This window comes from Vicugna pacos, chromosome 13, assembly GCF_048564905.1.
Source record: "Vicugna pacos chromosome 13, VicPac4, whole genome shotgun sequence".
Taxonomy (NCBI): Eukaryota; Metazoa; Chordata; class Mammalia; order Artiodactyla; family Camelidae; genus Vicugna; species Vicugna pacos.
This window is the reverse complement of record NC_132999.1, coordinates 674,099-686,806: the sequence shown is the minus strand read 5'-3', so window position 1 is coordinate 686,806 and position 12,708 is coordinate 674,099. Positions and strand designations below refer to the sequence as shown.

Below are 12,708 nucleotides of genomic sequence, written 5' to 3'. Positions count from 1 at the left end.
TTTTTTTTTTTTTGTATAGAATGAGCCTGTATTCTGACTGGGGGAGGATGGTTCTCCAAGGCATTAGTCTTCCATCCTCTCAGTCGGCTGGCTTTCCAAATAAAGTTGCCTTTCTTTGCCCCAACACCTCATCTTTTGATTTATTGGCCTGTCGTGCAGTGAGCAGAGCTTGGACTCGGTAACAGTTTCGCGCATACAGCAAAGCGATTCAGTTATACATATAAATACTTATATATTTCTTCTCTTCAGATTTGTCTCCATTATATGTCATTATAAGAAATTGAATATCATTCTTTGTGCTCTACAGTAGGACCTTGTTGTTTATTTTATATAGAGTCATGTGTATCTGTTAACCCCAAACTCTTAATTTATCCCTCCCCCACCCTGTGACCTTTGGGAACCATAGTTTGCTTTCTGTGTGCAGGAAGCATTTTTAGAAGCAGATTCCAGTGAGCTATAGGCAATGTACATTTAAAATTCTGGTAGATATTGCCAAATGGCTTTTCAAAAAAGACCGTACAACTTCACACACCCACCAGCATTTGGGAGTGCCTTACCAACTCTGTACATTATCAACCATTGTTCTTTTTTGACAATCTGAGAGGACAGATTCTCACTGTTGCTTTAATTTGCTTTCCTTTTGTTAGGATTGAGGCTGGGTGTCTCTCTGCCTCCCCCTCCCAGAACACACAGTCATCCTTGTTCATTGGAAAATACACATACAGAAAAAGCAAATTTCTACTGCATAGCACAGGGAACTATATTCGATATCTGGTAGTAACCTGTAATGAAAAAGAATATGAAAAGGAATATATGTATTTACATGTATGACTGAAACATTAGGCTGTGCACCAGAAATTGACACATTATAACTGACTATACTTCAATTAAAATTTTTTAACTAAGAAAAGAAAATACACATACAGAAACGTGCACAAAGCTTTATTTTACACGTGTGTGTGTGTGTGTGTGCAAGGACACACACACACACACATTTATGAATAGATACCAAGCAAACACTTGGGCAACCATCACTCAGTCAAGAAACAACACGGAATGTGACAAGCACCCCAAAGCACACCCAGCCCCCAAGCTCCTCTCTGATCATAAGCCCCTCCCTCCCGCAGAGGTAACCACTATCTTGTGGTCACACCCAAATAATACAGTCTATTTTGGCCTATATTTCAATTCTCTATGGATGGAACCATATCACACACGTCCTTTACCCTGTGTTGTGTTTGTGAGATTCATGCCCTGTTGCATGGTGATCGGGTGTCATCTCACACGATTAAAAATCATTTCAAATTCTCTCTACACTGGGGGCTGGGGGTCTTCTCTCTCCCTTCAGTGTCTCATTGGTGTTGTAAAATCTCCCCACATTTCTAGGGTGAAAGATTAAGAAGGTGGGAAGTGGGCTGGGAATTGGGAAGAAACTGAGGCTCAGAGAAGCCACACAGCCAGCAGGTGCCAGCCCAGATTCACATCCATGACTGTCTGACACCAGAGTCCAGGCTCACTGCCCCATCCCAAGGAGATGAGGCAGCTTCACACAGCCCAGGGGCGTCCAGGGTGACCTGGGCTCCATACAGGGCACATCCCAGACAGTGAGGACTGTATGGGTGCAGAAGACACTGAGTTCAGGGAAGGCTTCCTGGAGGGGGCAGCAGTTGACCTTCGCTCTGACCCTTCTTCCTCCACAAGGCCCCTGCCCCTAGTCCAGGGTGGGGGCTTCAGATGCTCTCACCTCTGGGCAGGGTCTTCTTGGAAATAACTTGTCTGCCTGGCCTCAGATGAGTCCTGAGACAGGTTAGAAGGTGGAGGCCATGGGCCTGTGCTGGGCTCCTGGGAACCCTGTGGTGACTTACCCTCTGCCCTCCCCTTGCAGACACAGTCCTGGACTGCGACCTGAGCTGTGAAGTCAGGCAGGACAGGGGCTTTGTGGACAAGGCAGGGGATCTCTGGCTGGGCCTAGAAACGGGGATGGGGTTTGGAGCTGCTGCAGGCTGGGTTAAGAGGGATGAGTCCCCTCAAGTGTCCCCCTGCCTCCCAGCTGATGCCAAAGAGGAACCAGGCATGGCTGGAAAAATTGAATAACACGTGTACTTCCTGTGTATACCCATGGGAGACAGCCAGGGTAAACTGAGTGAACTCACCAAGAAGGCTGCAGCCCTCACCTTCAACATCCTCTTCAGCTAAAGACTAAAGAGGAAGCTGCAGGCAGCGGTCAGTACAGCGGTCAGCTACATGGAATGCCCGGAGGAATGAGAAGTTCAGTTAGACAAGGGCTGGAAAGGTGTCACTTTGGTTTAGACGTGGGAGTCATCAGTGACTCGCTGCGTGGGGATGGAGGAAGGGAAGACACACCAGAGTGGGTGGGGACAGACTGCTGGTGGGGAAGCAGGCAAATCCTTCAGGAAGTTTGTCATCAGAAGTAAGACTCTCTGGTTCACGTGAGAGGGAAGAAACAGAGGGAGATGTTTACAGAGAGGGAAATTTGAAATCATCACTGAGAAGGAAGAAGGTGCAAGTTAACTAAATAAAAGTAGCAGGATGGCTGGGCAGTACGTGACTTTCTTCAGCAGCACTTAGATGCCTGGGGGGATGTAAGGGGCAAGAGTGATAATCAGTCTGTTGTGTAGTTGGGAGTTTTGCCAAGTAAGCACACTGAAAAAAAAGAAAAGGGAATAAAGGATCTAAGTAGGAGTTATTAAAAATTTAGCTCCTGGAAATTGTTGAGAAGGAGAGCATTTCCTTTACCATCTTACATTCAGTGATTGGGAACCTGCAAATTAAATTGACTAAAGCAGATTACTGTGAGAAAAAAATTACGTATGAATACATGCAGGAGTTCACAAAGCAACGGGATTTGAAGGGGTGGCTAGAAGTGGGGGCTTATATGCAATTTAATAAGTGACAGGAAAAGGAGAAAGGCATTTTCTGAAAAACAAATGACTTCTTGGTGAGAGGGGAGAGAAAGGGCACTTATGGTAGAACAAGTGACATTTAGGGGAAATAGAGAACGCCACAGGAGAATGTATGGGAGAGATGGCAGGTTTGTGACAATGTCCGTTTGAGTCTGGTGCTCGGAACTTGTCTCTAATTTTAAGACTGTTTCCAAAAAGTAAATAAATAGAGAAAATGAAAAGCCTGAGGCAGATTTCGTTTCTCCATGAGGAAACAGCTGTGAATCAGCGTTTAAGGTAACATATAGAAAGCCTGATGGCACTGTAACGATTGTGATCCATCAGAACACTGGAACAGCCACAGCAGATCCAAACGCTGCCCGTCTAAATCTTTAGGTCTACAGACAGTGATTAACGCTGGAAAATTCACAAAAGCTATCAATCAATATCAACGACAAGTTTGGTGGGTGGCTGGGTGCTGCTTAAACAGCTGGCATCCGGGCTCAGTTTGAGTATGTAATACTCCAAAGGGCTGGGTTTTATTCCCTAAATCTGCTTAAAGTCAATGAGATGCAGAGAAATGTGGTTTAAAATACTACATCAAATTTAATCACGCACATAGAATGCAAGAGTATTTTCCCTTAAGAAACAGTGTCAGTATCTTACATAACGAGAAGTGAATAAAATGTTAGGCAAACAGCCCAGCAGGTAAATGTTTGCTATTTTATCTTGCAGATCATATACTTATTCTTCAAAAATTCCACATATTCTTCACGTGCTTTCGAAACCAGATCTGGACTTAGACTTGACTCATCCATCAAGGCTACGAGAGAGTCTGTAGGACTTAAGATTCAAGTTCAGTAGTAGCTGGAAAGAAAATGAAAGAATTAGATTCTTTACTGAAAATAGTTCATAGGTAACTAAATGTCAGTTTATTTTTTAAGAAAAGCTGAGACTCTTCTAAGTTTTAACAAGAATGAACAACACCTACATACGATTACAACACAAAATACAAGATTACTACTCTAGACTTTGCCCAGGGCTGCACATTGAATTAACTGCTCTTGTGGCTAAGGATCAGAGCCCCTGGTTTTCTCATTCTTCATTCATTTACTCAGCAGCCATGTACTAAGGCACTGTGACAAGCACTGGAATCACAAGATGAAGATGACAGAGTCCACCCTGAAACATCATGTACCGTAAACTGGAAAAATAGATGAACAGGCAATTTCGGTACAGAGACATAAACGCCATGACAGGTATAAAAGAGGGCACAGTTGGAACACTCAGAAAGGACGTCCAGCTTTGTGTCAATACTGTTCCCTCTTTGGTGGCCGTGATGTGTAAGCAGATACCTGAAGGAGGAGGAGAAAGTGTGGGAGGGAGAGGCAAGAAGCAAACACAAAGAGCAGAGGCAGGAAGGGCGCCCGCGGAGCTGGACGCAGTCTGACCAGTCGCTGGAGCAAAGGGGCCGAGCAGGGGAGTAAAGAGAGACGGCTGAAGACTTTGGCAAGAGCCAAATCGATGTGGGTGTTTTTCTTCCAAGCTAAGGAATTTGGAATTTTTCCTGAGGGCAAAAGGTTAACCCCTGACACAGTGAATGACAGGAAATTAATTGTCATCCACCAGGGGACAGGTACATGAACTGCCCTTGCTTGAGTCTGGGTTTTTGGCCTCAGTCACTACCAAACTCGAGAAGCTGATGACCTCCATGCTTTCTGAGAACAGGTCCGTGTGCAGATGACAGGCCCACGGGGACAGCAGGAGAGGAAGGGCACAGCCAGAAATAGAGAGAGAACACAGACTTCCTGAGATTTTTTTTTAAAGCTATGGATCGTGATGAATAAATGAGGAATAAGTACACTTATCATTATGAATGAAATTATGCTTTCACATTTTTCATTAGATATGTGTAAGAAAAAAATTTAACATAGTATCTGTTATTCAAACAATAGAATGAGGTGCCACTTACTCTTTACATTGTATTTCGGAAATCAATGCCTAAATTTAATTCAGAAATGTTGGCAACATACCTTCTTTTAATTCTCTATCTGTATTACTCTCCAACTCCTTCTGCATCTGAAATAAGTCAAATATTATTTTTAATGTGTAAGTTAAACAAGAAACACTATCATAGGAATGACAGCTAGCTTATGAAATGTGGCCTTTAAATAAATACTTTTAGAGACTTGACCTAACTTGGGGATTGCTTAAATAGAAAAAATAATCACAGGAATAAAATAAAATAAATTCCTACTTACTTTGATTTTAGATAATAGAGAACATATGTATGTAAGGCTTTTTAGAGTCCCCTGATGGAAAGCACAGCAAACCCTGCCCTGTCGGATGCACATAATCTCAGAGGGTGATGCCTGATCTTAGCACAAAGAGTTTAAACAATTCAGGTCATGTTCTACACTGAATGCATTACTCTGCAGTTCTCAGAAAAACTGCCTTTTATAAAAGTTTAGTTTTTTTTTAAACATTAATGGCTTTTTCCTTAAAATGAGCTTTCCATTCCTGCACTAACATTAAAGGACAAAACTGTCCTCAGGAGCTTTCTCTTGCATTGCTTTTGCACTCACACTCTTCCACCATCATCCTGCAAAGTGACACACTGTCGATTTCTTGGTGACAACTAATGGAAACATTTTGAGTTTGCATCATGCTTAGCCACTGGCGGAAGTGTTAGCCATGCATTTTTTTTTTTAACACCACACAGTCCGGTTTCATGACTCTGAAGCACTTAGACTCAATTTACCCACAACACTGTCTACGAAACTTGAGCTTTTTTCTTCTTTGATTTATTATGACATGAAGCCAAGTGAGAAGAAACAGGTTGAGACCTCACTTAACAAGGGCCCGTGCTACCCTTCTCTGCATGAAGATCATGAAAACACCATCAAACCATAAACCCACGTGCACCGCTTTAAATGGCTATTTTAAAAACGACACACAATGAAAACTGGTTGTAATTTAAAGACTCCCTATCATTGCCACCTCGGTATTCCTGCAGGTGAGGGCAAGACAGAGACATAAGCGAACTTCATCTTAAAAATTTAAGTATTTGCTTTGCTTGACTACCTATTTAGAAATGTTCTACAGCTGCTCAGTAAGACATTTTATAACAATTAAAATAACAATGCTATAAGTAAAACAGCAATTAAGGATGTACTCTTACAGAAGAAAATGATAAAAATTTTAAACTTAAAAACGGAACTTAATGTTTTTAGTGTCACAAGTTTATTGAATTCATAAAAAGAATTTATCTTGGATTCCTTTAAATAAAAAACATCCTCATGTGGTTAAGTAGCTCAATGCCAATCATTTACTTATGCTTAGGGGTAGAAAAACTGGGGTGCTGCAAAACTGAAAATTAGTATCAACCAGTGCCAAACCGAAACCAATCAGAAACTAAGCCAAACATTGGAAAGTGGATCTCTAGTTATTTGGCACTAATACTTAACTTCTAAAATAGAATTTAAAATGGAGCTTTTTAAGGAATTTAAAATTTGTCAGTTTAGTTGCCTTTATTGAATAAAGTTAATGACAGGTATCTCTTGAAAATTACAAGTCCAGGGACTTTAAAAAATTATCAAATTTCTGTCTCCTTTCTTTATTAGCACAATTAATTATGGCTTTTACTTAGCGTGCGTAAGTCAAATAAACAACTAAGAATTTCATCAAATTAAAAACAAGAATTATATCAGAAATCTGAAACCCAAGGAAAAAAAGGCAATGTAACTAACCCGGAACAAGGGATCGCTCAAGTTAGTCGAAGGGTCTGAAACAGTCTTGAAGCGCCTTCTTCGAGTAGGACTGCCTTTGGCCTCCGCGCTAGTACCAGCAGCAGAAGGCGGTTCACCAACAGGCCTTGTAGGAACAAAGCAGGGGAAAGAGCTCTTGTGCTGCTTCTCCAGCTGAAGCTTAGAGCTCATCTCGGCCAGCCTCTCATTAACCCTGCGAGGATCGCAGAACAGATTTCATTCATTTCATTTTCTTCCTAAGTGATGTGTATTTTTAAAGTTGCTATAATAGTAAACAGATTGTCCCATTAAACTGCGTTTTAACACCAAAAATACGTCAGCGAAGACCTACTGTAAACAATTACAGTTTAAAACTGTCCTAAAGAAGGACGTATGTCCCTGGGGGGGGGCCCTTAACAACAAGTACTTCAAAGTGGGGAGAGTCAGAGATGGAGACGCCCCCACAGAGGACCCCCACTGCCTTCTGCACCGGCTGCATCTAGACATACTCACCCTCAGTAAACCAGTTTAGAAATAAAAAATAAACCATCCCTCAAAGCCACTGTCAAGCATTTGCTTTCACCCCCCTTATATACACATTTCACTCATTACCCGGGAGAAATCAAGCATGCGGCACTGAGCAACAGTTTAGAGCCACCACCTCTGGGGGGCACCAGGCGGCAGAGGAGATGGTGGGAAAGAACTACGACAGCGCCAGGGGCAATTTCAAGTGTCCCCCGATTTCCCAAAGCTCACTTTGTTACTTCGCTTTTACCAGAGGCCTACATCAGCACCTGCTTTCCATAACCAAACAAAATCTCAAGCGGATTTTCACTTTTACGGAAAAAAAGCAAAAAGCCAGAATAGCTCTGGGTGTTTGTTTTAGCCCGAGCCATCAGAGGGGCAACGAGCACCCCGAGCAGCGAGAGGGGCCCCACCGAGCTCCTTCCCCAGAACCACCCTCAGTGTCCCGGCATCACTCCGCCACGGCTTTGGGCTGTGTCTGTGAGCGCCTGTGCTTTATGCATATTTATTTCATGCATCCACCAGCAAGATGTGTCCTAAGGTAACTGCCTCTTTATTTACACCAACAACTTTCAAAGGGACGCTCTATTTTTGGAGAGCGGGGAGACCTGTAGCTTGTAACACTGCTACTCAGGCACTGGAGGTGGGACCCGCCCTTTCTGTCTTCCACACACCCCCTCGGGCAGGCCACCATATTCTTCTTAGCCACTATGTGAACCACTATGCTGCCCTTCACCCCTATGTGAATTTCCCCCTATTCCCCAAGCATGCCTTTATGTAGCGGAGACAAACTTAGAAGGGTACAGTACTTCGTCTCAGGGTGCATACGAGCGGTGACACCAAATATCACAATCAAGAAAGTAAATTCACCAAACACCAGCATGGGGCCCCTTGGGTTTACGTTGCGCTCGTCCAAAACACAGTTAATTTTTAACTCATTAACATTTCTATTTATGGGAATTCCAGCTAGAAATTTTGTGATAATATGGCTGTCTAAATTACAAAGTTTGCAAAACCCCTAGCTTAAAGTCTAGATCAGGTTAAATATATGCAAATATAAAAAATAAAGTCATATAAAAGCAACAAAAGGCAGGGAGATGCAAACTGCCCTGGACTGACATTTTAAAGGAGAGTTCATTTGCTAACATCATTCCCCAAAATTACACTATCTAGTTAGCTCTCACTTGCTACTCACCTCATGAACCTGGCTCAATAAAAATGATGCCTTAGAGGCAAATAAACGACCTAAATTATTTTCTATAATTCTACGTTTTGACTTACGAGGTTAGCTGACTTGCCAAAGACTTTCTATTTTCCAGCTCTTCCAGGTACAGTTGCTTGTACTGTTCCAATCTGTTTTCATTAGAATCATTTTTTAGTTCAGGTTCCAGATCTTTAACTCTCTGTTCCGTTTGACTGGCTGAAGCACGTCTGCAATCTCTTAACACGTTTTCTTGAAGTGCTGCTTGTGCCTAAAGCACATTAAAAGGATACAATTATAAAAATAATTATAACCTGAGTAATTGCAGTCTGTTTGTACCCTTTAGTTTTCAGTCAATGACTCAGAGAGTAATTTTAAGTGTGAGAAAAAAGCTGAATGTTAAACTACTTATCATCAATGTCAAGTGAATTAAACCTGAATTACAAAATTAAAGTTGAATCACTCTTATATTAGTACTCATGTAATGTGATAGTTCGAAGAATAATAGGATCAACTTAAAATTTTATAAATTGAACAATACAACTTAAGAGTAATCCCAGAGTGTGGCACAGCATTTACATCACAATATATTCTTTTCCTCCTAGTAGTCTGGATTTACACCAATTGGTCTTAAAAATGATTCTCTAGTGAGAATTGTTCTGAAAGATCAATTTAGTGATAGTGATGATGGAAACTGAATTATTTAAAGGGACTATCAAATGCGGCCTTCCTTCCAGAAATCTACAAAACAAACTGCTATATGGGAAGTAGAGGAAACACATAAAATGTACACATCCGAACTGTAATTCTCAGCGAAGTGAGTTAGAGCACGTTACAGATCAATGCTTCACCTGTATACACTGGCTGATTCCTTTCAGTTTTTCTGCCACATCCTGTCTTCTTTGCATCTCGGTTTCCTGTCTGTACTGCACAGCTCGCCTGAGTTTTTTCAGTGTTTTTACTACATCCCTTCTTGTTTGTTCTTCAGTCTCCCGTTTGTCCTGCTCCACTTGACTGTGATCCACTGTATTCATTTCGAGGTGATGTCTGAGGTTTACTGCTTCTTCCTCCAACTTCTTCTTCTCCTCCTCTAGTGCTTCACATTTCTTTTGCATCTGTTTCACAGATAATATCTCCTGTAGAAGAAGCTGAGTTTCTGCACTTAGATGGAGAAGTACTGAAGATGCAGATTCCTCTTTTGCTGGAAGATCAGCATTCTGCATGAAAAAGGTAAAATTGTTTGGTAAGAGGTTAGCAGACTGAGAACAGCCTAACTCTAACCCAGCATCAAAGGTTGAAATAAATTCAGTTACAATAAAATGGTATATCTACCTTGTGGAATGGAGAAACTCAAATTACTCAGAAAATCAAGAAAAAAAGTTCAAACCACCAAGAGTCACAAAAATACACTGTTTACTGTCATCATCTTTGTTATACATTTGTACTTGGTTTTACACTCTTATTTTTCTGTAATTGTTTCATGTCTTTCCTACATAAAATGACTACAAGGCACCTCTTAGTAGAAAGTCTCTTACCTCTTCCTTCCCCAAGTCTTAACTCTTCATGATTTTTAAAGTTTTAGGGAGGTAATATTGAGTTACTTAGGGCTGAATTAATAAATGCCTCCCAAAACAAGACTTTGAAAAAAGACTGCAATTAATACATCTTACAAATATGGATTCTAATGCCATAAGCCTTTCTCTGAACTACAAATATCTTATGCTAGTTTGAATTGCATTCCAAGGAGCAATGAATGATTCACAGAGTTAAGGAGAAATCCATCTCCTAGTGTAGTGGCTTTGAACTTTTGAAATTCAAATTACTAATCTGTTATCTGTTTCTGATACACTGATTGAATATTATCTAATTTTTAACAGCTGTACTCTTGGAAAATTTCCCTTGGATGGGATGAAATATTTATTTCATTAACTATGCATTAAGCTATAGAATACAGCTAGGCATCTCTCCTTTTAAGTAAAAGGAGGCAGACACAGGGAGCTGAGAATGCAGGATCTACACCAAGAACAAGATCGGCACCAGTGTCACACACAAGAACCAAGCCAAAAGAGGACTTCATTGTGAACCACAAGATGACGGATTAGAGAGGCTTCCAAAGAGGAAGGTTGAATTAATCTTCTCCAGGCTTAATCTTTTGCCTCTAGGTACTGAAATCTATGGATGAGTCTATGAATTATAATGAATGCAACATAATGAAGTGTATTGCAGACTGAGTCAGCAGATCCCCTGACCATGATTTGATGGAAATTGGAGTGAAGTGGGAGGCACTGGGTGAGATACTAAAGGTCTGAATGGGGGGAAAGAATGGACTTTACCTTTGCAAGCCTACTTTCTGTCATGTCACAGAGTCAGCAAGGCATAAGCTGGCCACAGGCCCCTTCAGGACGCAGCAGATCTCCACAGAAGTGGAGTTACAGACATTCCGCGACACTGACTTTTTATTATTATGTAAAACAACTGGTAATATGCAAGAGGACTCGGAAAGAGTTCTCATAACATCTGAATTGGTACTGGCATGGGACAGACATAGATCAATGCATCACCACTGAGAATCTGAAAGAAACCCTCACATTCACGGTCAATTGATTTTCAATACGAGTGTCAAATAACTGAATGAGACAATAATAGTCTTTTTAACAAATGGTACAGGGACAACTGGATATCCACATGCAAAAGAACAAAATTCGACCTCTACCTCGGACAATATATATAAAATTAACTCAAAATGAAAGAGCTAAAACTACAAAATTCTCAGAAGAAAACACAGGCGTGTGTCTTCATGACTGGATCTGGCACTTGTTTCTTAGGACAGTAAAAGACAGAAATAGATTAACTGAACTTCATCAATATTAAAAACTTCTACTCTTCAAAAGACACCATCAAGAAGGTAAGAAGGCAAGCTCCTGAACAGGAGGAAATACTTGAAAATCCTACATCTGATCAAAGGCTTGCACCCAGCATACAAAAAGGACTCTGACAATTCAATCATAAAAAGACAACCCAATTTGAAAATGGGCAAAAACCTAAACAGACAGGTCTTCAAAGAAGATACACAAATAGATAAGCACATGAAAAGATCCCCTACATCCTTAGTCATCAGAAAAATGCAAATCAAAGCCACAATGAGATGCCAGTTCACACCTACCAGGAGAGCTGATGACCAGTGGTGACAGGAATGCATAGAAATTGGGAGAATTATACACTTTGGATAAAAATGTTAGATGGTGTAGCCACTCTGGAAAACAGTATGGCAGGTCCTCAAAAGGTTAAACAGAATTACCATATGACCCATATGACAGCATTTCCATTCTTAAGTCTATTCCCCAAAGAAATGGAAACATGTTTACACCAAAACTTGGACAGAAATGTTCACAGCAGCATTATTAGCAATAGCCAAAAAGCAGAGGCAACCCAAAGGTCCATCAACTGATGGATGGATAAATGGTTTAGCCCCACAACCGAGTACTGTTCGACAATAAACAGAAATGGAAATATTGACAAGTGCTGTAACATGGATGAACCTTGAAGACGTTTTGTCAAATGAAAAAAGCTAATCATGAAGGACCGCACAGCATGTGATTCCATTCCTGGGAAACACCCAGAACAGGCACATCTATAGGGACAGAAGTCAGACTGGTGGTTGCCGGGGGGTGGGGGGGCTGTGGTGCTGGGGGGGGGGTGATGGCCAAGGGATGCAGGCTTTCTTTCTGGGGTGATGGGAATGTTCTAAAATTGATTGTGGCGACAGCTGCACATCTCTGAATATACTAGGAGATAGTAACTATGTATCCTAAATGGGCAAATTATATGATACGTGAATATTTTTCTTTTTTGGTGGAGGGAAGTAATTAAGTTTTACTTATTTATTTTTAGAGGAGGTACAGGGGATCGAACCCAGGACCTTGCATATGCTAATCATGCACTCTACTACTTGAGTTATGCAATCTCCCTATAATATGTGAATTATATCTCAACAAAGTTAAAAAAAAATCCAAAGGCAGGATCTAGACAATTTTCTAAATTCTCTATTTTGGGTGTACAGATGTGATCTGAACTTCTCCATGCTTTGACAACATGTCTAAAATGAATAGAAAATGAAGGCAATGTCTAACTTCAACTGGTTTGTATAATGACCTTTCTGCACAAGGTATTCTGAAATCCATGAAATAAATACACACAGATTCTATATCCATTCACAAAAGTGAAGATGAGACGTGACAATTTTCTGGAACATTCCATGAAACATTATCCTCTGATTTTATCTAGCTTGCCTCATTGTGGTGAGAGATCACTAAAACATACTGTTTAATAGGAT

The 12,708-nt window shown here is 40.9% G+C and overlaps 1 protein-coding gene across 4 annotated transcripts in view; it reads right to left on the bottom strand.

Annotated features, from left to right (window-relative positions):
• Positions 1 to 3,484: 3,484 nt before the first annotated feature.
• LOC140700561 (ankyrin repeat domain-containing protein 26-like) overlaps positions 3,485 to 12,708 on the bottom strand; it is a 36,671-nt gene continuing 27,447 nt past the window's right edge. For all 4 annotated transcript variants that reach the window (XM_072973967.1, XM_072973969.1, XM_072973968.1 and 1 more), the window contains 5 exons: positions 9,227 to 9,592; positions 8,456 to 8,646; positions 6,653 to 6,863; positions 4,937 to 4,982; positions 3,485 to 3,770 (listed from right to left, as the gene is read on the bottom strand). In XM_072973967.1, coding sequence (XP_072830068.1) covers positions 3,748 to 3,770; positions 4,937 to 4,982; positions 6,653 to 6,863; positions 8,456 to 8,646; positions 9,227 to 9,592 — 837 coding nt within the window. In that variant the 3' untranslated portion in view covers positions 3,485 to 3,747. The remainder of the gene's footprint in view (positions 3,771 to 4,936; positions 4,983 to 6,652; positions 6,864 to 8,455; positions 8,647 to 9,226; positions 9,593 to 12,708) is intronic.